General features: G+C 47.8%; 1 protein-coding gene and 1 non-coding gene across 2 annotated transcripts in view; both read right to left on the minus strand.

Moving 5' to 3' along the window:
• ARMC9 (armadillo repeat containing 9) overlaps positions 1-19,013 on the minus strand; it is a 142,113-nt gene extending 123,100 nt beyond the window's left edge. The window contains 6 exon segments of the mRNA XM_060106995.1: positions 469-561; positions 4,198-4,353; positions 5,985-6,155; positions 9,421-9,546; positions 11,113-11,200; positions 18,929-19,013. Coding sequence (XP_059962978.1) covers positions 469-561; positions 4,198-4,353; positions 5,985-6,155; positions 9,421-9,546; positions 11,113-11,163 — 597 coding nt within the window. The 5' untranslated portion in view covers positions 11,164-11,200; positions 18,929-19,013.
• LOC132495584 (U6 spliceosomal RNA) lies at positions 4,818-4,920 on the minus strand. The gene has a single exon (XR_009533310.1). It is a non-coding gene; the product is annotated as a U6 spliceosomal RNA (small nuclear RNA).
• Positions 19,014-25,880: the final 6,867 nt, after the last annotated feature.

Here is a 25,880-nt window from a genome sequence, read left to right on the forward strand (position 1 = left end):
TGCGAAGGACAATTCTTCCAAAGAGTTATTTTTCAGGAATACAGACATTTTTTTTTTCCTACTCAGACAGCTTCTCGGCACATGACATGAAAATAGGACCCTCGCTACGTCTCAGAGACCCAACGTCATAGAAGTCAATCCTTTACAGCAGCGGTCCCCAACCATTTTGGCGGCAGGGACAGTTTCGTGGAAGACAATTTTTCCACGGATGGTGAGGGCGATGGTTCGGGTGGTGATGCGAGCGACGGCGAGCGGCGATAAAGCTTCGCTCACTCGCCCGCCACTCACCTCCTGCTGTGCAGCCTGGTTCCTAACAGGCCGCGGACTGGTTGGCACACGCTCCCATTAACGCTTAATTCACTCTTAAGTATGAAAGCAGCACCACCACAACTATCCCTATTTGAGGACATCTGGGCCAGTGAGCTGCTCTAACACCACAGGTGGCCTCCATATGCTTCAAAAGGATACATATAATGTTAAAAGCTTCGGCGTGTTACTGGCTTTAAAAATGAAAGCCAGAAACTTTTCCAACTTCAACTTTAATTCTGGAGTCCAAGGATCCTGAAGGAAAGGAAAAAAAAAAAAACAAGGAAAAAAAAGAAAAGCACTAGATCATTAAATGCCAACAAACATTGTCAAGTTGTGGCCTTTAGGGTTAAATAACTCCGCCACAGTTACTGAAATCAGAAGCAAGATGTCTTGCCAGTGGTGTGATGCTGTAAAAAACATGTTTTAGGACATTTCACCAATTCACTTATAGAAGATTCGAGAGCCCACAGCAGGAGGAAAGAAGAGAGTACTTTCATATACAGACAAAAAATAACCCTGTACATGATTTGAATTTTTCATGTGATTTAAACACAAGCATGATAAGTAACCTTATTATGTTGAATAGCAAAAAGAATGCAGTACGGTTTAGGCCAACGTGGCACTGGCAGGAATACACAATTATCTCTAAGAGTCTTACTGAGAGTCTCCAGAAGGAGACTCATTTCCATAAACCTCATCCAGACAAGAAAAACAGAAAGAAGCTGTTATCTGTCTCAAATACTCCATCATGTCCAGCATTATGACATACATCTAGTTTGATTTGTTCCTTAAAAATAAATTATTTATCTCAAATAATGCTCACTGAGAAGGAAAAAACAATGACTCACGTAGTAAAAGAATAAGTGTCACAAGCAATGACCTCTCTCAGGACAATTTTTCTGAGTCTTCAGACAAAAATATCCACCACCTAAACCAAGAAGTTCCACTAAAAAGAAGCTCTGTCACTAAAAATTCATGTCCACTTACCTCTGAGATCCTGCCCCACCTCCCCCAGATCTGCCCATCCTTCCCCATTTCTCCCCCCAGCTCTAATCCTCATCCACGCCTCCCACCCCACCCCATCAAGTCTATCCAGTGCGTTGTCTGACCCTTTGTCTGGCAGAACAACCCTTTGTTGTCTGGCAGAAAAAATACTGCCAGAAAAGCAGAAAAGTCTGATATTTTTTAAAGATTTTGTAATTTCCCGACACAGCATGATGACTTCATTTCTAATGTGTCTGTTGTGGGTTGAACTGTGTCCCCTAAAAAGACATGTTGAAGCCCTAATCTCCTCAGAATGTGAGGCCAGGGGAACGGGGACATTGCAGATGGAATTAGCTATTAGTGTAAACTCTTAATCCAATATGACTGCTGTCTTTATAAGAAGAAGGGAATTTAGACACAGACACAGAGAGAAGATGGCCACGTAAAGACAGAGCAGAGATCTGGAATTATGCAACCACAAGGCAATAGACACCTGAGGCTACCGGAAGCTGGAAAAGGCAAGGAAGGATCTTCCCCTAGAAACTTCTTAAAGAGCATGCCCCTGCCAATACCCTGATTTCAGACTTCTGGCCTCCTAAACTGTGAGACAATAAATTTCTGTTTTAAACCACCCGGTCTGTGGTCCTTTGTTATAGTAGCTGCAGGAAACTAATAGTGTGCTCCAGCTCAAGGCTCTCTGTGCTCAACCATATAGAAAAGAATCTCAGGAAAGGACTGCTAGATTGGCCAATGTAAACGAAGACATCTTAAAAAACAGAACAAAATAAAATATTTGGGTATCCCTAGACACACTACAGTGAAATTATACAATCTTAAAGGCCAGAGAAAAAAGACAGACCACGTAGAAAGGAACAGCAATTAGACTGACAGTCAACTTCAAAATTGCAACAGTGGGAGCCAGGAGACGAAATAAAAATACCTTCAATGTCCCAAAAGAAAATAACTGTTGGGACTTCCTGGCAGTCCAGTGGTTAAGACTCCGCACTCCCACTGCAAGGGGCACAGGTTCGATCCCTGGTCAGGGAATTAAGGTCCCACATGCCGCGTGGCCAAAAAAAAAAAAAATAGAACAGAACTGTAAACCTACTATTTTAATCCTATCTGAGAAAGCAATAAAGATGTTTTCAGACAGACAAGAAGTGAAAGAAGGGATCCTCAACTAAAGGAGATTTTAAAGGAATGTACTTAAGGTAGAGGAGAAAATGATCCCAGATGGAAGGTCCTCAGCGCAAGATGGAGTGGTAAGCAAACATACTGGTAAACCAAAAGGTAAATCTATACACATACTGACTGCATAAAATAATAAAAATTTCAAATTTGTGGGGTTAAAGTATATAACTAAAATATTTGATAATAATAGCACATAAGTTGGGAAGGAGATAAATGAGGTTAATGCATTCTAAGGTCCTTATAATGGTCAGGAAGAGAATAAAGACATTAACTTTAGATTTTATTATGTACACTGAAGTATCTGTGATGACCACTGAAAGAATATATTTAGAGAGTAGGGCTTCCCTGGTGGCGCAGTGGTTGAGAGTCCGCCTGCCAGTGCAGGGGACACAGGTTTGTGCCCCGGTCTGGGAAGATCCCATGTGCTGTGGAGCGGCTGGGCCCGTGAGCCATGGCCGCTGAGCCTGTGCGTCCGGAGCCTGTGCTCTGCAACAGGAGAAGCCACAACAGTGAGAGGCCCACGTACCTCAAAAAAAAAAAAAAAAAAAAAAAATAGAGAGTAGAAAAAGGAAAAAAAATGGAATAAAATGACTCTCCATGAACACTGATGGTCTCTAAACTCCTGAACTCTGAAGAAGAACCTGACCTCTGCCTTGGAACATCAGACCTGCTGAGGCCTTGGAGGGACCCTTCCCCGACGCTGCCAGCTCCTCCTCATCGTGATCTAAGCTGTAGCCACACTGCCATGTCATAATTCTCATAAACAGAAGCCTTGACTGTGAGAAGTTTCACAACTTTCTAACCGTTTTATATTTTCAACCTTCTAGGAGAAGACAGTAAAACTAAATTTGGACTGACCAAAAGAACAAGCACAGAATTCAACTGTGCTACTATACAACAATTGGGCTTTGATGAGCTCAGTCAACTACCTGACCTTCAGTTTAGCAGCTGCTATTCAGGAGTAATGAAATCTGTTTTACTGAATTATAGCAGGAGCTGAAATGTACTGAGCTTGGAAGAGCTGCATCCATTGTTCAATGGCAGGGGAGTAAGCACCATACAAATTCTTGGAAACAGTGTGAGAGCTTTAGAAAAAGTATCTAGTTATATCAAAATATTTGTCTCTAAATACTTTTCAATAAACCTCTCAGTGGGACATATTAATTTTAGTAAGTCAACAAAAATTACCTTAATAGGTAAATCTTACTCACAAATATTATTCTAAAATGTCAACAAGTTGAAGTATAACAATTAAAAGATCTATAGGCAAATAGTCTGATGGTAATATAGTACACAATCAAGTAACCAAATATATACCGAGCAAGTGAGAATTTTAACACATATCAAAATATACATGGCCAGTGATTGTGTAAAGTAGCCTAGTTTTTTTTCCGGCTACTAATTTTCATTGTAATTGAATAAGTTATTGTTTCAATACTGCAGAAGTATACACAGAATGATTTAAGAGGTTAGTATATTTTAAAATATTTTGTCAGTCTGGGTTAACAAGTCTTGGTGCAACAACAAAAAAGCACATTTTATAGCACAAGAAAAGTTTGTTAAAGCAAATTACCTGTACATTCTTTTAAAATACAACATAACATAAGCAAATTTTAGCCTTTTTACAGCATCATTCAGAAACCACCAGTGTATACAAGGTGAAACTGCCATGCTGCCCAGGATCTGAGACAAGATTCGGGGGTGGTCACTTACCTGGAAAAGCTCTTTAAATGAGGGGTGTACCATGGGATTGGGAACAAAAGGCAGGGCATAGAAAGGGAGAAACTCCGTGGTCTGGCTCAGCACTGCCCCTTTGGTCTCCAGGTAGGTTTTGAAGTAAGAAATCCTTTCATCCATTTCCTCTTTGTCCTGCGAGGAAGGGAGGATGCTCGTTTGAGATCTCCTGCTTGACGCCGGCTCACTTGTTCACCTGTCCTCTCTCCGAGGCTCCTTCAGTTCCAGCCACGTCGCTGGCATCCTCCCCGTCTGGCCCAGCCTGCGTGCTGTCACCAGTCATCCTAACATCACCCCTATTTCGCCCCTTCGTGAAACTGTCAGGAATATCAGAGAACTAGATATATGATACACACAGTTCAAATGCTGCCTTTTCAATCTATAGTTACCATTTTCTCATATCCTTAAAATTCTTCATAAACATCATTCTTAATAGGAGGACAAAACCTCATCTTGTGGGTCTATCATAATTTATTTAACCAATTCCCCCATTATTAGATATGTACATTGTTTTCATAGTTCAGATATCAGAAGTAACTATTTGTCTGCATTCCTGTGATTTCCTTACGAGAGGTTTTTAAGGGTGAACAGTTATTGTTTTTAACATGGAATGCTTCACGAATTTGCATGTCATCCTTGTGCAGGGGCCATGCTAATCTCCTCTGTGTCGTTCCAATTTTTTTTTTTTTTTTTTAGTATATGTGCTGCCGAAGAGAGCACTTAAAGGTGAATAGTTTTTAGAAACGGAAGTTTTCCATATCATTATTCCTTTCCTTTATTAGGCTAACTAAGAGGTGATCTTGCCTGCTTCACTGCTTCCAGGTGTAATCCCAGGCAAGTCAGGTACCCACCCCAGGGTTTCCATCTCCTCCTGGGCCTCAACGAGAAGGTCCACCCTGGCCTCGCCTGTTACGTCCCTCACGGCCTCATACACAGGCCAATTCTCATCAGTGCATCTCACTTCACCTACACCGTGAAGCCCACCGGATGTAAAAAATTTATTGATCTTTTTATCTTACAGAAAAATGGAAAAATTAGAAAATAAAAATAAATACAAAGAAAATGAAAAGTCTCCCACAATGGCACCCACAGGAGTCCTATCTTAAGGAACAGCCTTCCAAGAATGGCTCCCACAATGTGCTGGAAAGCTGCTCCCTCTACCACTGGGCCTTCCCGTGGCCCCCTGACATTTAATAAGTTAACACAGGTCTTGGGGGCAGCAGGCAAGGCGTGGAGAAGCCTTGTACGTGGTCTGATGTCAGCCTGGCCTGCTCCCCTTTGTCATTCCCTCCGTGCCCCAAGGTTCACCCGCAGAGCAGTTTGTGGCTGCTCCCCTCTCTCCCCGTCACAGCTCCAGTCCCACACCTGCAGGAAAAGACTGCAGAAGCTAAATTCAACTTATCACTCAAGTGAACTTTCACAGACGGGGATACCATTTTTCCACTGTTTAAGCTTAAATTTATCTTCTAATATATGGTCGAAAACGTGGTCTAAACATGTATTCTCTTAGACATACATGTCTTGAGGTATTCAGGAAAATGATGTAGCTTTCATTACAGAAGTGATTAACTTTCCATGCAAATTAGAAAATAAACTGCTGGGAATGAGATAGAAAATCATTCATCAGGATGTAAGACACCTATTCCTTAGAGGCAATATGATAAAATGGCCACAAAACTAAATTAATCCTTATTTGCAAAACATAATAGCTAACATTCTCCTTTAACACACCATTTGGACCAACCCACGCCATAAGGTGAACCTACAGGTCTCCCCGTGGAGTGTTTCAGAAGATAGATGGCAAAATGGATGTGTAGGTAGAATTCCAACTTCTGGGCGAGGGAGTCGCCAGCCCGGATGGAACTGGGAATGTGCCCCTCCCACAAATCGAAGAACACCTTCTGGTCTCCACTGTCAAACGCAGCAAGGAGGTCCTTCTGTGGAGAAGACATCAGAGTCATAGGGGTCATAGGGATGCCCCTTCTCTCAACACCCCAAATCCTCACACCCTTCCACTACCTTGGATACCGATATACTCCATCGTTTCAGTGTGAGCAAAATTAAGTCTCTTTTTCAGAGGTAAGGGATAGGAAATAGAGATCCAGAGGGCTTCAAACTGCCTAGGCTGAGATTCCTACAGACCGACCCTGGTTTTCCACTGCTCTGCAACATCATATCTGAGCATTCTAAAGAACAGATACAACATTTAAGGTCTCTGAAATGGAAGGAATCAGGCATAGGCCAAAGATTGAGCCCAGAGACTCATAGGCAAATGAATACATTGAGGTCGCCCCTTGGACTTGCTGATCCACTGCACGCAACTGATGAGAACAGGCCAGACCCAGAGCCCAGCCAGACCTCAGTGGAACAACCTCATACCTATGGAAAGCTGCTGACACCACAACTGCCAAGTCCCTGAGCGCCTGGGAGCTCAGCCACATGGAACAGTCAATCCCAGGCCTGGGAGGTGGGTGCTGTCACGTGCCCGCTGTTGCTAGAAGCATGTCTGGCAGAGAGGGCAGTGTGGGAAGTAACCACGGAGCCCAACACACGCAGGTAGTGACTGCCCGGGCCCTCCCGTTCCAGGAACAAGGAAGCCTGGGCTGGAGATGGAGGAGGGCGCACAGGCCCGGCACCAACCCGACCTCGGAGCTGTGCCAGTCTGACTATGTGGGGCAGAGACAGCTTCCCGACTCGCCATGCAATAGCTGAAACAGAGAATTCTGGAGAAAGGTGGTGGCAGTTCCCATGTCACCTGTCTCACAGGAAAAATGATAACTGATCCATCACAAATACCTGCTGCGTAATTTTGCAGATTTAGGTATAAGGCAGAATCAAAAGAACTTCCTGTGACTCATATTATTTTCCTTTTTGTATCAAATGCCCAAGATCCTCAGACCTACATTTTGTGCTCAACTGCAAAAGCTTTTCTTGGAGTGCATTTTCTATAGAATCACCAGTTCCCCAACCCATCACCACCATTATTTACCACCATTATTTGGTCATTGTTCTTTTATACTTTTTTTAATGGTTTTACATTTTTTCTGTAAAATTGTCTTTTTTTTAAGGTTACATATTCTATTTGTTTATAATCAAACTTTTTAACATTATAAAATAGAAATGTACAGAGAACAATGTTACATTGTTTGGTCATCCTTAAGTCAAAGACATTCACTGATAAGGAATCTTCCACTGTGAATCTTACAAAAATGTTCTCTACGTCACGTGACCGAGAACAACTGTCTCTGAATATTACCTTAGTCTGGAAGGGATTGGCATACATTTGAAAGAAACTCAGAATTTTTCAAAATAAGCCCTACAATGAAATTCTACCTCTTCAAAACTGGCCTCTTTCTGTCTCTCAGCCCTGGAAACAGTGAAGGACACCTGGTCAGCAATTGCAGGCAGGGCGGGTACCAAAATAAAGCAGAAGCAGCTAAGCACCGCCACCTCTGGAAGAAACTGGGGGAACCTGGCCAGAGGATCCCCTTTTCTTGTCACTGACTGATGCAAGGTGGAGGGGAGCCTCCCAAGGGTGTGCTGCTGGGGCCTGGTCCTGCCCCAGGCTCACCTCTGCTGAGCTCTGAGCGAACCCTGCGAGCCACTCTGGGGAGGACTGTCCTGTGAGAGGTCCAGTGATTGTGTGAATGAGGTGACCACAGACTCTTGTGGGTATTTTAAAGCTTGGAGTCAAGGTACTTTCTTAACATGGCTTGGCAAAGGAAGTCTATGTGTCAAATGGCCCATCTACACTTTATTCTAAACTCTACATTTGTAGACCTTGGACTACAAACCTTTACTGTGCCATAACATAATACTCCCAATTTGTGAATCATATTCTGTACCTGGAAATGGTCCCCGCATTTAAAATAATATCTACACATAAAGCAATCCAGTGTTACAACTCATAGTGTCACAAAATATTAACTTCTCAAATATAAACCATGATCACAGCCAGCATTATGAAGATCAGAAAATTTATACACCACCAATAATCACCTATAAACACAGACACACACACATTCTTACAGAACTGTGCTTAGGGAAATTCTCCCTTTGTTGAGTGCCAACTTAACAAATGTCCCTAAGTCACTGCTCCAGGGATTTTTGTTTGGGAAATCTGCAATGGCAGGACACAGCTGTTTACTGAATGAGCAGAAAAGACACGCTTCTCACAATCAGAAAGTTTCAAGGTCTTTCAAGTTAAGTACAGCCTCTGTTTCCATGTCTAATAATGACTAGATTCTTGTTTCATGTTCTAAAAAGTTTGCTCCAGGGTTGGGAGGTGTCATCAGGCTGCCCGATGCATCACTGACAGAAGAGCCTGTATCTGAAGTGGTGGCAGCTCAGAATCCAGGTGTGTGAGGACTGGAGGGGCACTGGGTCGGAGGCCATTGAGACGGTGCCCCTGCTCAATGGTACCCCGTGCCAGGCCACTGGGAGTCGGCCTGTGGCCTGACCTCCACCTACTCAGTGGGACTCTCAAACAGAGTCTCATATTTTTCTTAGAAGTATGTCCATTGAAACAAAAAAATTTATTAAAATAATAAAATCATGAAAAGCTGAAATACGCTGCCTCAGGAAACGGTATGTTCCCTTGTCACTGGATGTACTCACGGTCAATCAGTCACCTACCTAGAATGTTACAAATGGGATGGAGAATCAAATAATGGTTGAAATGAGGACTTTTAAGATCCTGTCTAACCCTGAGAGTTGAGGACCATGTAATATCTGCCCTTTGCAGCCCACTGAGACAGGCTCACAGCTGCCCAGGCCTTGCTTTGGAAGGCTGCTGCCTTGCATATGACTCTTGCTCCCTGCCCGCTCTGCCCTCCCCAAACTAGAAGGCAAGCACCATGAGGGCAAAGATTTTGTTTTGTTTTGTTCACTGCTGTGTCTCCAGTACCTGGAATTAATAACCTAAAACTCCTCAGAATGGGGACCACATTTGTCTTAGTTTCTAAGCATTGCATGGTTTCTTCTTGCCAAGAAATGTATGTGAAAGATCTTATGTTGCCACCCATTTCCTAGGATACAGAGATTTGAAAATGACATTACTCATTTATCCATGAACATGTGCACAGTCTAACAGTCATTGTGCCCAGGTCCCCAGAAATATTCCAACATTCTCTAATGGCAGCATTTCTTACAAATTTGGAGCATCTTGATTATCTACAGAAATCAAAAAAAGTAAAATGTTACCTGGATTATCGATGATTTGGAGTCCCTTAAAGAGCCACATGCTGATTTAGATAACGGTTTTCCTTTTATTTTGCATTCTTTTGAAAATGTTTTCAAGGTGTCTTCAAATTCGGCAAAATCTAAATACTACTTAAAAAAGCGCATAAATGTATATATATTTCTGTTTTAACATCAACAAAGTAACCATCTTTGATGTAATTGTACCAGCTCAATATTACCACAAAATTTATAAGGGGGTTAATGAACTGTCATCTTTGGGAGAATTTGGGATCCAGCTTAGAATTTACTTATTGATATACACAGTAAAAAACTAGAAAGACAGTATCAGAGAAAACATTTATTTACAGAAAATAAGTTTGTTTTTAGAAGGAAAATGTGAGCTGCATTATAATTTATTTTTTAATTTTGGCCCCGTCGCACGGCTTGCGGGATTTTAGTTCCCCGACCAGGGATCGAACCCATGCCCTCGGCAGTGAAAGTGCGGAGTCTTAACCACTGGGCCACCAGGGAATTCCCTTATTATAATTATTAATAGAAAATACGATGATATGTGCAGCAGCCTGAAAAAGGCAAAAGTGATCAAAGGACCTGATGGCTTTGGGTCTAGTAGGTCTCTGGGAATTTGTTACGTGAAACAGAGGGATTAGAGGTAATGCCTGCCCCTAAGAACAAAAGGTAAGTCATTAAAAGGTGGGCAATGTCATCAGCCACCTTCAAGCACTAATGATCCCCGCCCTACCCCGTCCTGAAGCGCCCCTCTGCCTTGTGTTAGTGACATGCACTACTTCCACTGCTGCTCTCCACACTTCTCTGCCCTTCTTTACTGTTTGTGTCAGTTGTAACTTTCTGTTTCCACCTCCTCTAACTGTGGCTATTTCTCCAGGCCCTATCCACAATCCTCTGCTGTGAGAGCTTTGAAAATTTATTCATGATCACACCAAATTCCAAAGCTGTATTCCCAGGGTGGATGCCCTATCCTTGCTCCACGGCCATGTCTCTCAATGCCTAATGGACAGTTTAACCACACAGTAAAACAGCAGCAACCATTTCTTTAGCACCAACTCTATGCCAGCCCCTGCTAAAGGCAGTAGAGAATACCAAAAAGCATAAGGTGTGGGTCTTATCCTTCGAAAGCTTTCAGTGTAGGACACCTAAATGTCCATTAATAGGCAACAAGTTAAATAGATGATGATGCAGCCACTCAGTGAAATACTCTACAGCATTCAGAGGTATGAGGCAGATCACAGGAAGAGGTTCATGCTGCACTAGTGTTGATAGAGAAAAACAATGTGTGTGGTATCATCACATCTTGTAAAACAAACTATAGGCGTGTGAATATATTTTGAATATTCATAGAAAAAAGTCTGGAAAGGTAATATACTAAGCCATTAACAGTGGTCACTGCAGGAGGGAAATTCACTGTTTATACCTCTATACTGTTTGAATCTGTTACCATGAGCATGTGTTGCCTTTATAACTTTCTTTAAAGGAATTCTAAAAAGCAGCTTTACAATGTCAGTTTAGTTATGAAAACAAAATATAAATACATGGAAAATTATAAAAAGGAAAACAGATAACTGTAATGTAATGATAGAAACATTACAAGGCATTACAGAATTTCCTGCATTGTAAAATACAAGCTTTACAAGTTTTCAAGATCTTTTTCTGTGACCTGTGTTTTGTAAAACATACCTCTTTCACTAGTCCAAGTAATTCTGATTCATGAGCCAGAAGGTCCCCCATATTGAACCGTTACTGTTAATTCTCACAGCAAAAATCTCTACAAGGCAAAAACATAAGACAAAGGCTATCATTCCAACTACCTATAAAATAACAAAAAGATAGCTGTAGTGGGCAGAATAATGGCTCCCGTGTCCTAATCCCCAGAACCTATGAAAATATTAGGTTGCATAGAAGGAAGGGGTGGATTAAGGCTACAGATGGAATTACGGTTGCTGATCAGCTGACCTTAAAATAGGGAGAGTAGCCTGGATTATCTGGTGGACCCAACATAATCACAAGGGTCCTCATCAGGGAAAGAGGGAAGCAGGAAGGTTAGCGTCAGAGTGATGCAGTGGGAGAAAGACTCAACCCGCCGTTGCTGGCCTTGAAGATGGAGGAAGGGCCGGGAGCCAAGGAATGCAGGCGGCTTCTAGAACCTGGGAAAGGTAATAAACTGATTCTCCTCTGGAGCATCCAGAGAGGAACAAGCCCTGCCAACACCTTGAGTTTAGTCCAGTGAGACCCATTTCAGCCTTCTGACCTCCAGAACTGTAAGACAATAAATCTGTGTTGTTTTAAGCCACTAAATTTATGGTAATTTATTACAGTAGCACTAGGAAATACAGTGGTTAAAGTCAAAAGTAATTCTCTCTTCTACGACAACTACTTAAAATGAATGTGATCAAGGACTGGAGGGTGGTATAAATGAGACAGTCAAGGATTGCTGGTGAGAGTGAGGAAGATTATTTTTCTTATTTAGAGTTTTCTAACATGCTATCATGTGGTATGTGTAATTCAAACAGTCAAGAGCATAAAGTGTATTTAGAACAAAATAGAGTGTAATGATAAAGTCAATTCATTTACTTTAAGAAAGGATACACACTAGAATTAGTCTGATGGAAAAAACACAGTCACTAATCCCTCACTCTGCTTCCAAGTAAAAAACATTAAACCCAGAAACAGAGTCACAGATGTAGAAAACAAACTTATGGTTACCAGGAGGGAAAGTGGGGGGAGGGATAAATTGGAAGATTGGGATTGACATATACACACTACTATATATAAAATAGATAACTAATAAGGATCTATTGAATAGCACAGGGAACTCTACTCAATACTCTGTAATGACTTATATGGGAAAAGAATCTAAAAAAAGAGTGGATACATGCATACGTATAACTGATTCACTTTGCTGTATGCCTGAAACTAACACAACACTGTAAATCAACTATACTCCAATAAAAAAATACAAAATAAAAAGTTTCTAAAAAATGCAAAAAAAGAAATTAAACAGTCACAAAAAGATATCAGGTACTGCTTAAAAGAAATCTTTAATGTCACCCGAAGTCCATAATCATTCAGCCTTACGCTATCGGAAGAGGAGGTGGTGTGCATTTACACAAGTGTTAACACAAGGTTCATACACCAGAGAATTTATTAGGTCAGTTTTTAAAAAATTAAGTGCAAGAATGCCCAACATCTTTTATATTTTCAAAACACTTAAATAAATAAAACGTCATGAACTTTTTTAAAGTAATTCTTTCTTCTCTTCCTGCCACCCCTCCCCAAGGTGTACCCAAAGCAGCCATTCCCTGGACCCCACTCCCAGTCTCCTCCCCCGGGCTGCTTGCCCATAACCTCAGAGGAATTACAAAGCCTGGGCTCTAATGCTAACTCTGCCATTCACTGGCACCTGATCTGGGGCAAATCACTGGAACCTGTTTCTATCTGTAAAATAAAATGGAGAATTTATCAGATCTCTTCTAGTTCTAAGAATGCATGATTTGGGACTTCCCTGGGGGTCCAGTGGTTAAGACTCCATGCTCCCAATGCAGGGGGCCCAGGTTCAATCCCTGATCAGGGAACTAGATCCCACGTGCATGCTGCAACTAAGAGACTAAGAGTTCACGTGCCACAACTAAGGAGCCCTTGAGCCGCAACTAAGAGCCAGTGCAACCAAATAAATAAATAAATATTAAAAAAAAAGAATGCATGATTCTGTAACCTTACATTTTTCTGCCCATAACAGTGCATTCAGTTTGAAATATTTGAACACAAGTCCAGAAGACGAAATTTAGAAATCTCCCCCTTTTCATTCTCTCTGTCTCCCCGTCACTGTCTCATGCCTTCGTCTCTCCCAAGGTCCCTCCACACCACCTCCCATCACCTCCCTCTCCACCTCACTCCAATGTCTAAGCTACAACAAGTGATCTTTCCCCTCCTGTTTTCGACCCTCCCGTGGTTCCACCTATAGATGAAGACCAGGCTCCTTCGGCCCAACTCTCATCTCAAAGTCTATACCACTTGGCCTCCAACACTCTTCCTTTTGCTCCATAGGCTTCAGCCATGTGGGCCACTGTGCGGTTCCAGCGCACACCCGCTGGACCCGCCCTGCACATGCCTGCCCCCGCTGAGGACTCTGCTTTCACTGCCCCCTCTGCCTCGTGGCCCCTCCTCCAGGCATCCACGTCCCACTCAGGTCTCTGCTTCAAAGTCACCCCCTCAGAGCCTTGCCCTGACCACCCTCCCTAAGGAGCCAGCCCCCGGTCACTTCCTACCCTTTCTGCTGCTTTACGTTTCTCAGCAGCACTAAGCATCCCCTGACAGGAACATCCTTCCATTAACATATCCGCTCACTGTCACTCCCACCCCGGGGTACTACAGATTCCATGAGGAAGACACGCGTTCACTTGGCATCCCCAGTGCCTGGACCAGTGCCTGGCACACTGTGGGTGCTCAAAATTACTTACTGAACAAATGGAAAGAATTTCAGATATGAAGAAAATATGGCAAGGAAGGAGACAGACAGCGGAGGAGGGGGTCTGGGGACATTTTAGAAAGGGTGGTCGGGGGACTTCCCTGGTGGTCCAGTGGTAAAGAATCTGTCTAACAATGCCGGGGAGGTGGGTTCGATCCCTGGTCAGGGAAGATCCCACATGCCACGGAGCAACTAAGCCCGTGCGCCACAACTGCCGAGCCTGCGCTCTAGAGCCAGCGAGCCACAACTACTGAGCCCGCGTGCCACAACTACTGAAGCCCACCCGCTGCAACTACTGAAGACCGCGTGCCTAGAGCCCGTGCTCCGCAACGAGAAGGCACTGCAATGAGAAGCCCGCGCACCGCAACGAGGAGTAGCCCCCGCTCGCCGCAACTAGAGAAAGCCCGCGCGCAGCAACACATGCAGCAACGAAGCCCCAATGCAGCCAAAATATAAAAAGAAAAAAAGAGGAAAGGGTGGTCAGAGGAGGCCTCCCTGGGAACAGGAGTGGTGAGCAGAGATGTGAGAGAGCAGGCACTTCCCAGACCTGTGCAGACAGATTTGCAAGTGCTAAGGCTGCGGGTGCTGGGGTAGGGGTGCCGCTAGGGCAGAAGAGCAGGCACGCTGTGGAGGCAACGAGGTGCCAGGGCCCAGTCCAGTAGGACTCGTGTAGGGGACTGGCCGGGCCGTTAGCCGGGCACAACGGGAGGCCGGGAGGGGGCTGACCCAACCTGGCTCACGTCTTGTAAGGAGCGCCATGTCTGCCGGGGCAAGAAGAGACTGCAGGGCCCCATGAGAGGAAACGGACGGTGAGGGGAGTTCGGACGAGCGACAGGAACCGTGTGAGGTGTTCTGGTTCCAGGTGTAAAGGCGTAAAGGCAGAGGTGGCCGGCTGCTGCTGGACTGGGTGTGGCATGTGAGGCGACAGGTGAAGGACGACACCTGGGGCCTGAGCAGTTGGGTGAAGGGTCAGCCACTCACTGATCTGGGGAAACTGGGGAGGGACAGTCTGACAGCTAAATCAAGAGCTCTGTTTCGGCCCTAAATCTGAGATGCAGAGCCGACATTCACATGGGGACGCTGAGAAGGCTGACGGAGCGCAGGCAGCAGCGGGAGCCGGGGAGGAGCGTTCGGAAGTCGTCCGCGCAAAGATGGCCGTTCGGCGGATGAGCACGCCCGCCCCGGGCAGAAAGTGCAGCTGGAGAGGAGGACAGGCCCAGGCTGAGCCCCGGGGCCCTCGGTACTGCGGCGTCAGCGAGAGGGCAGACTAAGCAAGAACAGAGACTTGCTGGAAGACACGACCAGGACACTGGGACACTCTGGAAGCCCAGTGAAGGTGCTTCCCACGTCGACTGCGCCTGCGCGTGGTCAAGGGAGATGAGGACAGGAGAACTAATCCCTGGATTTGGCAAAATGGAGTTTGGCTGTGACGTTGATAAGAACAGTGAGGACATGTGCCTGACTGGAAAGGGTTAAAGAGAGAAAGGGAAGTAAGGAAGGAGAGACAAAAAGGACAGGAGAGATGGCATGGCGGCTGGAAAGAGATGGGAGTTTTTAAGAAGGAAGATGTGGTAAGCAGCGTGTTTGTACGTTGATAGGAGTGACCCAGTTAGAGAAGGAAAAGTGGGTGAGGCAGGAGAGAGAGGAGATGGTTAAGGAAGCAATGTCCTTGATGCGGCCAGTGTCCAGTGAGGGCTGGGCCTCACACAGGGATGGGGACAGGACATCTCCTGACAGAGGGATGGCAGAGGATATGGGTAGTGACCAAAGAAATGGACAGATTTAGTGATGAGAAGCAAAACAAGAAACAAGGTCATCAGCTGAGAGCAAGAAGCAAGTTGGTAGTTTGAAGAGAAGGGAAGGTGGGAACCAAATCAACTATGGAAACCCGGCAGGATTTCCAGCATTGAGAGTCTGCTTAAGATACATGGACTCGAGGGACTTCCTTGGTGGTCCAGTAGTTAAGAATCCGCCTTCCAATGCAGGGGACATGGATTTGATTCCTGGTCGGGGAAATAAGATCCCACATGCTGTGGGGCAGGGGTCCGCAACCCCCAGGCCTCAGACCGGTACCAGTCCGTGTCCTGTTAGGAATCGGGCTGCACAGCAGCAGGTGAGCGGCAGGCGAGTGAGCGAAGCTTCATCTGCTGTTTCCCACGGCTCCCCATTGCGTGCATTACCCCCTGAACCATCCCCCACCCCGTCCATGGAAAAATTGTCTTCCACGGACCCGGTCCCTGGTGCCCAAAAGGTTGGGGACTTGCTGTGGGACAACTAAGCCCGCCCTCTGCAACTACTGAGCCCGCGCAGTCTGGAGCCTGCGCGCCACAAAGAAGGACCCCCACCACCACCCATGCCGCAACAAAGATCCTGTGTGCCACAACTAAGACCCGACACAGCCAAATAGATAGATAAATAATAGTAAAAAAACAAAAAAAGATACATGGACTTGAATCCCAAACAGAACCAGTCTGCACCATTTTGCACTTTTCTCCAGCCACTTTCAGCTGTCTGAGTTAGGTTAACAGGGTGAGGCTTTTGCAGGAGAGGGGAAAGAGAAAACAAACATAACAGCGATGGAGCATTGAAGTTAAGCCACGTTAAAGATGGGGGGGAGGGCTTCCCTGGTGGCGCAGTGGTTGAGAGTCCGCCTGCCGATGCAGGGGACACGGGTTCGTGCCCCGGTCCGGGAAGGTCCCACGTGCCACGGAGCGGCTAGGCCTGTGAGCCATGGCCGCTGGGCCTGTGCGTCCGGAAACTGTGCTCCGCAACGGGAGAGGCCGCAGCAGTGAGAGGTCCGCGTACCGCAAAAAAAAAAAAAAAAAAAAAAAAAAAAAAAATATATATATATATATATATATAGGGGGAGGGAAGGTGCATAAGGGGGTTGTAAGGCAGTGAAAAAGTAATGGGGTCAAAGACCTACTTCAGAGGCACATCAAAGTGAGCTTGAAAGATAGAAGGTGGTGCTCAGAGAGGGGGATGAATAGTTCAAATCAAGATTTTGAAGGTGGTGCAGTAATAAAAAGCTCATGACCACAGAAGTGGGCAAATGAGGAGGATGGAGGAAAAAGATGCCTATAAGTAAGGAGGACGAAGAAACGTGTGCAGCCAGAATTCAGAAACCCCTCAAAATGAAGCAGAGCGGGTGGAGACGTAGACGGCAAGCCAGGCGCTGCAGTCTTCAAGGGAAACAACCGTGGTAAAGCCCATGGCATGGACTTCAAAGGTGGGGGTTAGGGGGTGACGGGGAAGTAGCAATGAGGAGCAAGCAGGACCCCCTGCCTGCCAGTTACACATGGTGTGAGGAGAAAGACAGCTACTGTCTGAGGACCACCCACTTCTCCAGCCTTCCTCTGGACCAACCACCACCCCCAGTCCCTGTTCCCATCCCGGCTCCATTCTTACTTCCCCATATGAGGCCCCAGTAATACTGAACTCCCGGCCATTCCTCCTTACAAAATGCTCTTTCATGATTCTACGCCCTTGGATGTACTCTTCTTCACCTCGTGGGCAAATTTGACACATCATAGTCAGGGCTTGACCTCCTTCACGAAGTCTTCCAGGAACCCCTCTCCTTCCTTCCCCATGAAGGCAATTCTCTCTCCTCTGGGATACCTCTATATCCTACATTTACGTCTGTTATACTTATTACCCTATTTAAAAAGGCAGGCAGCTGTATTTAAATTTTGTATCTCTAGAACCTAGCAGAGTGCCTGGTAGGCACCCAAGACACGTGATAAATAAATGAAGCCCAAGCAGAGGGAAAAGCATTTTGGAGGCCCTGGAACAAGAAAACTTTGTTGTCTTGAGAACTCAAGCTCCTTTCTACCTCAGGGCCTTTGCACATATTGTTCTGTCTGCCTGCAACACTCATCCCCTCTCTTTCTTCACCTGGCTAAGCCCTGTGCTTATAAACATCACTTCGTCAGAGAAATTCTTCATGACCATCTTTTGAATAAGATTCTGCTATGATCATCTGTCAGTGAATGTGAGCCATCATTGGGTATTCTATTACTCTGACATTCTTAAAAATTACAGAATTTTCTGTACACTTTTATATCATAATAAGTTCACTTATTGAGGGCTTATTGTATGCCATGCAAAACGCTTTGCATTTAATTTTCACAATAAACCTGAACGATGAATCTGATTTGTATTCTCCTTTTACAGATGAGGCAGCTGAGGCTCAGGGAGGTTAAGGTGCTCCCAATAACTCAACTAGTAAGTAACAAAGTGGGACTTTAAATCCAGACTGATATTAACCACTACACAGTATTACCCCAAAGTTTGGACCACTCAATCAGAATCACCTGGGATGCTTGCGAAGATGAAAATTCCTAGCATCACTCTGAACTTACTGAACACAATGCCCAGAAATTGTTTTACACAATCTCTCCCGATGACTATTATGCACGTTCAAGTTTGAGAACCACGGCTTTACTTTATGCAAAAACTAGAGAAAACTTCTTCAATCACTCTTGAGGATTGCAGTGGCAGCTTCTGATTTCTATATAATAGGGATTTAGGGCGTACGAGCTGGTTGAATAAGGGGAAGACTATGGGATTTGTCTGGAAGACGAATTTGAATAGGAAGCATCCTCGTTTTTCTTAGACTGGATGAAGTCTGGACTCAACCTGGGTGCCTGGGGAGAGCAGTTAGCTGATGGAGATAACGGAAGGGATGGATCTAAAAGCCCCAGGCCACCCTCTCGTGCCGCCACTCCCCAGCTGGACGACATGGAGCCCCCTTCAAGCTTGGCTCACTGAAGCAAAGATCAGGGACTACTTGTGGGAAGCAGCTGGGCCTGTCCTCGGGATATCCAGGCAGCCGCCTCGGGCCCACAAAGTCCAGGACAGCAGTCGAAAAGTGGGGTCATCCGGCAGCGGCTGCTGAGTTGGCGCGTCGGGGTTTTCCTCTGGGGAGAGGGCTCAGCAGAGCCTCGGCCCTCTGGCCCATCACCACTCCTCCCCGCCCGGGGACGGCGGGCTCGGGGGTGGCCCGGCCGCGTCGGGGGACGAGCTTACCTGCTGCTCTGACGCGGGCACACGCGCCTACCCTGCCCGGCCGCCCCTTGTCCAGCCGTCGCCCCGGCAACCGCCGCCGCCTGCCTGGCACCACGTGGAGCAGCGTAGCCAATCACCGGACGCGACCTGCGCGGAGCATCCTGGGACAAACGGCGGAGCCTAGGGGGCTAAGCCCCGGGGCTTCCAGGCGGCGGAAGTGAAGTCACGGCTCGCAGTTTAGACTCCGCTGCGGGTTGCACGATGCTGGGTGGCGTCACCCGTCCTCCTCTCCACAACTTCCCATTGGTTCATTTCCACAAATATTGCGCCTGGCGTTGTGCCTGGCTCTGGGGATGAGCCCGACCAGGCTGGAAACAAAACCATCAAGAGATTACAGTGTGGTGTGCGCGGAAAAAGATAGGCGTCGTTATTCCCATTTTACAGGAGCGACCCAGGGTCAATTTAGAACCAACAATGTAGCCCAAGATCTGCCTTAAAGCTCCAGGCACCAGGGTTACACTCCACTGTAGCAGTTTCCAGGGATTTTAGAGAAACTTTTTTTTCCCCACGTGAAATGTGGGTTTTTAAAAGTAAAACAGGAGCACAAATCATCCCTCTCCTTGCGCGTGGTGCTTTTGAAGTGAAGTTCACCAGCACTGAAAGAGCACCTGCGAGTCGTCCAACTCTGGGCTGGAGGCTGGGGAGTTGGCTAGAGATGGAGAAAATCTCTCCCCACCCGGCACTGAGGACCAGATCTCCATGCTTCCAAGAAGGTGGAGACCACCAAGGCCAGAGACAGGGAAGAGCGCATGGAGAAGGTAGATATGCTTGCCTTTGAAGAAACCCTAAGATGGTCTGTGGCCATCTCCCCAGGCCCCAGGCCTGCCAGTGCTCTTTTGAGATCTGAGAGTGTTTTCAAAGAAAGGTTGTATTTAGCAGGAAGAGACACCCTGTCCAGGTAATATGAATTGAAAATAAACCTCGCCGTTCATAATGATAAAAGTGCACATCTATTGTCAACTCACTGTGTGCCAGGGATTGCCAGACAAAATACAGGACAACCAATTAAGTTTTAATTTCAGATAAGTTTTCAGTATAAGTATATCCCAAATATTGCCTTATTTTATTGTGCATATAGGACATTATAGTTCCTGTATTTTTATTTGCTAAATATGGCAACCCTATGAGTGCCCACTTGTATGTAATCCTCACACCACATTATGAGATGGGTAATATTTTCGGGGGTTTACAGATTAACAGTGTTGTACCTTACCTGAGCCCCCTGCTCCTGGGAAACAGTGATGGTTAAGAAATCCCCCCACCCTTCTGTGTTCTGGGAAGGGGCTTACCAAAAAGAACTACCCTTCCTCTTGTGACTTAGATAAGGCTCATCATGCATTCTTCTTCTTCTTTTTTTTTTTTTTTTTTTTTTTTTGCGGTACGCGGGCCTCTCACTGTTGTGGCCTCTCCCGTTGCGGAGCACAGGCTCCAGACGCGCAGGCTCAGCAGCCATGGCTCACGGGCCCAGCCGCTCCGCGGCATGTGGGATCTTCCCAGACCGGGGCACGAACCCGTGTCCCCTGCATCGGCACGTGGACTCTCAACCACTGTGCCACCAGGGAGGCCCCACTCTTCTTCTTGACTCGTATAAGATTGATGGATGATGCCCTCGTTTACCTGTGACAAGGCCAAACATAGACCTTTCCCCTTTTGCTTGAACCTGCTCACCAGGCCAGACACAGACCTTCCAAATTCCTATTCTTTGTCTCGTGGTTGATTAGCTGAGATAAGAACTGTTCGTGCCCCCCCCCCCCCCCCCCGCCAAACTAGTTAGATACAGAGATAAGCATGTCCTGTTCAGCTAATTGACTGAGATTTCCCCTGATGGCAAAATCATCCCAACTGTAAATCATCCTACTTGTAACCTGTCTAGCCCTCCCTCTACGAGTCCAAGGTAAAACCACCCTGTGGAGACACTCTGATGTCTGACCTGGTGTGCTCTACCTATTGCAATAGCCTGAATAAAATCAACCTCCTTGTCCAGGTTTTGTCTTTGACAAGATGAATAACACAAAGAGGTTAAGAAATTCCTCCAAATTCACATAGCTAGGGAGTGGTAGAACCAGAACTGAACACAAGACCGTGTGCCTTTGAACCCTAGGCTCTTCACTACAATAAAAACCACTCCAGGGAATTCCCTGGTGGTCCAGTGGTTAGGACTCTGCCCTTCCACTGCAGGGGACACGGGTTTCGATCCCTGGTCAGGGAACTAAGATCCCGCATGCTGCGCAACACTGCCAAAGAAAAAAACAAACAAAAAACCACGCCTGCTTTACTTTTTCTTACAAGTGCATTTGCCTCACGATCAGGATTGGTCACTTACAAGTGCATTTGCCCGATGAGCAGGATTTGACCAGCATCCCTTCCCTTCTAGAAATGCACCCCACACCCCCACCCCTGACCACAGGGATGGGCATTACAGCCCAATCTGGACCAATATTGCCCCATCCTTCTGACAAGTGACTGGTCCAGGATAGGCATGTGATCCAAGCTGATCCAATGAAAGTCTTTCCCTGGGATTTTTCTGTTGAAGTGTGGTCAGTTCATTGTAAAATGAGACTCCAGAGCAGACTACTGCTGTGTTCTTCATCACATGGGAAGGCTTGAGAAAATGAAGCTGTTACCTAGAGCGATGCAAACAGAGCATGTTGGGGGCATCAGATCCTTGGTTCCAGACTCTTGAGTTCCCTGGAGCAGCCCTCACTCCATCCATTGCATAAGCACTGCTCCCCCCCAACCCCAGCATTCTTCCAGTCAACCATCGTTTTCATTTAAACTGGTTCAAATTGAGTTTCTGTCACTTGCAACCAAAAGAAGTCTGACTATTACAGACGTAATTTCTATATGTTATATCAACTGAAAATGGCTTAAAAATTGGTTTCTTGTTAAACAATTTAAGTTTATTTCCAGGGATGTGAGTCACATCACAGCACCCAGTAGTTCTGTGGCCTGGATGAGGTTGGCAAAAAGATCCAGACCTTAAAATGGCCTTCCCAAAGGGCAAGCATAGAGGGCAGTATGTTGGTTTGAACTGAAGAGTAGATGCTACAGATATCGAATTTGGTGGTTTTCTCGCAGGTTGACACATCTTGAGGACCAGCAAGGCATGGCTCACAAGGAACCTCTTTAGCCTGTATCGCCAACCCTGTCATTAAGCATTTCCTGGCCTCATTGTTGTCTCAGCCTAAGCACCGATCCACTTGCCCCAAACCAACTTTACATTATGACTACTGCTTTCACGGTGAGACCTACATATGGACTTGAGAGGGTGTGTGGGAGACAGGGACAGCTGGGCTACTAAATAAATAGTTGGTTAATCGTGACAATGAAAAGAATAATTACTGATGATAGAAGATGCACATAGTAACGCTGAATCTCCCTTTTCACCCTTCTCCCCACCTATAATGAATGTCCCATGAGCTCAGTTGAACCTGAGGTCAAGGGTAAGACGTAGAACTCCTTGCTGCCCCTTTTACTGCTAATAGACATCTGAAGCTAAAAGTGAAACTACGGCCGATGAGGAGAGAATTTGGGAGGATGGCCCACTGGCTTTCCCATGTGTGGTCCCCAGATCAGCTGCCGCAGCAGCATCTGGGAGCTTGTTAGAAATGCACATTCTCAGGCCCCACCCAGACCTGCCGAATCAGAAACTCTGGGTGGGGCCCAACAATCTAGTCGATTGGGACTGATGGGCACTCCAAGTGTGGGAGCCCTTGGACTTGAAGGTCTCGGGTTGCGCGGGCTCTGGGCGGGGGCGGGAGCGAGCATCCGCCGGGCCCCGGCGCGGCGCGGGGAGCTGGGCTCTGCGAGGCTGGATCTGCGCCCGCCGCCCGCCCCGCCCTGGAAGCCGCACAGACGCCGCCCGCCCGCGCGTCCGCCTGGCTGGCGCGGGGACCAGGTGGAGCCGCGGTCACCAACGCAGCCGCTCCGCCCCGAGAGGAAGCAAGCAAGGCGCCCATGGCGTTTTCACCCAGTGACCCTAATCTTGGGTGGGGGGCGTCACTGCAGTGCCCTCGGGCCTGGGAAGGATGGGGTCAGCGCGGGGCCTGGTTAGAGCTTAAGACAGCAGCCGTCGGACCTGACCTGGGCTCCGCCCCGGCGGAAGTTCGGCTCCTGCCGGGCCCCAGGCGCACCCGCGCCTTCTCCCGCGGGCATTTCCAGGAACCTGGACTCTGGCTGTGCCAGCCCGGCGGTCAGAGTGCAGAGCGGTTCCCAGAAATCACAGGCGCTCTGGAGCGGAGACAGCCCCCACCCGGGCGGCCCGGCCATCACTGTTTTCCTCCCACGACCGGCCCCCAGCTCTGACCCTGGGAAGGAAGTCGGGGCAAAGACACTGGAGCGGCCCGGGGCACAGCAGCCCAGGCCAACCCCGCCTTCCCTCATTACAAGCTCTCTGGCCCTGTCCCTTTTCCTCTCGGCCTCAACTCCTTACAAAGTCGCGCCAGAGACGCAGAGGACTCCTTCACGTCCAGTGACAGAAACCTGTCTTGAAACAGCTTCAGCCAAAAGCGACTTTTCCTGGCTCCCGTCACAGGGAAGTCAGGCGCGGCCCGCCTCCCTCAGGCAGAGCGGGAAGGAGGACCCCAGCAGTGCCTTCAGTTCTCGGCTTCTGTCTCTCTCCTCTGGGCTCTGCCACGGGCTCTGTGTGGGGCGGGGACTGGAAGCCAGCTCTCCCCGTGGCCGGGCCTGCGACCTGGGCCCGGGAGCAGCGAGGGGCGACCTGGGCGGAGAGGCAGGGAGGACGCGCGAAGCCCTGTGCGAGCTCTCTCCCTGGAGACTGGGGCCCAAGGGTCTGGTTCCCCTCGCTCCTGAGGCCTGGCTGCACCCTGTCCTTGACTCTTTAAAATGGATTTGTGTGTATAAGATGAAGGCTGCTTCTGTGCTGAGCATGTTCGAGTTGATTACCCACAAGGAAGGGTCTGGACTCCCACAGGCTCCCTGGGCAGGGCTGGCTGCCTCCCAGCCTCCCTGCCCGTGGGCGTGAGGCGGAGCTCCCTAGCATGGAGGAGGGGAGAGGGGACACAGACACTGCCCCAGCGTCCAGCTCGGTGACCTCCTCCTCCCTCCTGCTGGGACAGGGGAGTGGCCTCGTCCTCCTCTGTATGGGTCCCAGCAGGGCCTGCCAAGATCCTTGGGGGAGGTGCTGAAGTAGGCAGAGATGTTGGAGCAGCTACAGTGTGGCAGCATCTTGTCCAGGCTCAGAAGTTTCTGGTAAATGGAGCTAAGGCAACCCCCACCCCCCACCCCGAGTATTTGCTTTGAGGAGGGGCTGAGAAGCTGTCCAGGAAAAATGATATGAACTCTGTCCATCCCTGGGGTTCAGGCAAATATGGCCCAGCTGAGAGCCTGGGATAGTCCTGATGGAGGTCAACCGCAGGGGTGGAGGTCAGCCTGCAGGAGCTGAGCACATCCAGGAAGGAACGGGAGGGGCAGTATCATCAAACTCCGCAACCATCTGAGGCTTGGCCAGCTGGCCAGCTCTTAGCTGCAGGGTCCCATCTCAGAGTCACAGACCTTTGGGAGTGCAGTGACCATAGGCCATATAGGGCCATAGGCCCTATGTGACCATAGGGATCACATGAGAAAACTCTGGAGAGTGAGAGAAGTCCATGGGAGGGGGACCTCCTGCTGCGAGGTGAGTCTCCATCCACCCCTTCGAGCTCCCGGGCTGGGAAGCCAGAGCCACTTAGACGTAGCAGCACCTTTGCTCTGGGCCTGCTGGCCGGTGGGGGCAGAGCAGGAGACGCTCTGTTTGAAGGTTTCCCAGCTGGGCTGTGAGTGGTGAAGCCCAACCATCAAGGTGAGGCTGGGAGGGTGACGGGTGCCGTTTGTATGAAGGAACGTATGAAGGAAATTTCTTTCTCCAGATTTTCTCGTAGGCTGCGCACTGGATTTGTTTGGAAGAAGTATGTGGATGAATCCTTTGGGGTACGGGTGGGTGAGGAGCAGATGAGAACCCAAGGTCTCAGTGCTCCGCCTTCCAAGGGGGCTGGGTGCTAGCCCCGGGGTGCTGGCTAACCCACCGCTGCCTCCAGGGAGCACCCTTGATGGTGGTGCACCATGGTGGCCCTGCTCCCCAGTGTCCAGGCCTTGCTTTGAACCCCAAAGCCCTTGCATCTAAGCTTTCCAGGTCTTTGCAAAGCCAGGTCTCGGGCCAGGCCAGCTGTGGCCACACAATCGTGCAGGCAGGCCTTTTGCCATTCCCCCCAGCAGTGCCGAGCCTAGAACACAGGTGTGGGGAAGGAGCCAAGACAAGGGACAGTTTTCTATCGTCCTGGCCCCAAGAGCCCTCAGGACCCTGGTATGCCTGCCTCCCATTTTCTAGAACCATCTGTCCTATGGAAATGTGTGTGTACCTGTCTGGAGGAAGTAACAGGGGCTGTAGACAGGTAACGTTCTTTACTTGCCCTTGAAAGTCTGGCTCAGTCCGGATCCTCTAATTGGGGCTCTCGGGGGCAGGGGGCACGGGGCAGCCCAAGCCCTCTCGGGGGGCGGTGTGGGGCTCTGGGAGCCACCTCCCCTCCAGGAAGCTGTGAGAGCTGCAGGACCCTGCTAGGGGAGCCCATTTATTTCCTCTGCCTGCTCAGCCCTCACATGGCCTTATAGGGTAGAGGCTGCGCAGAGGCCTGGCCCGCTGGGAAGAGCAGGGGGGGAGGCCTCAGGGTCGCTCTCCATGGAGGCTGCGCCGCCGCCCTGGGTGTTGAGTCTCCACCTTCTCAGGCTCCCCCTTCCATCACATGCTTTGTAATATCCTCTTTCCTATCCTAAAATGAAATTCCCAGCTAATATAACCTCCTCACCCACCTGATTTTAAAATAATCATGATAATGCAATTTATTAAAATATAATGTATTTTTCCATATGTAAGCACTTGGGCCGACTACATGGGAAGACAGAAAGCAGTCTGATGCAT

This window comes from Mesoplodon densirostris, chromosome 8 (assembly GCF_025265405.1).
Source record: "Mesoplodon densirostris isolate mMesDen1 chromosome 8, mMesDen1 primary haplotype, whole genome shotgun sequence".
NCBI lineage: Eukaryota > Metazoa > Chordata > Mammalia > Artiodactyla > Ziphiidae > Mesoplodon > Mesoplodon densirostris.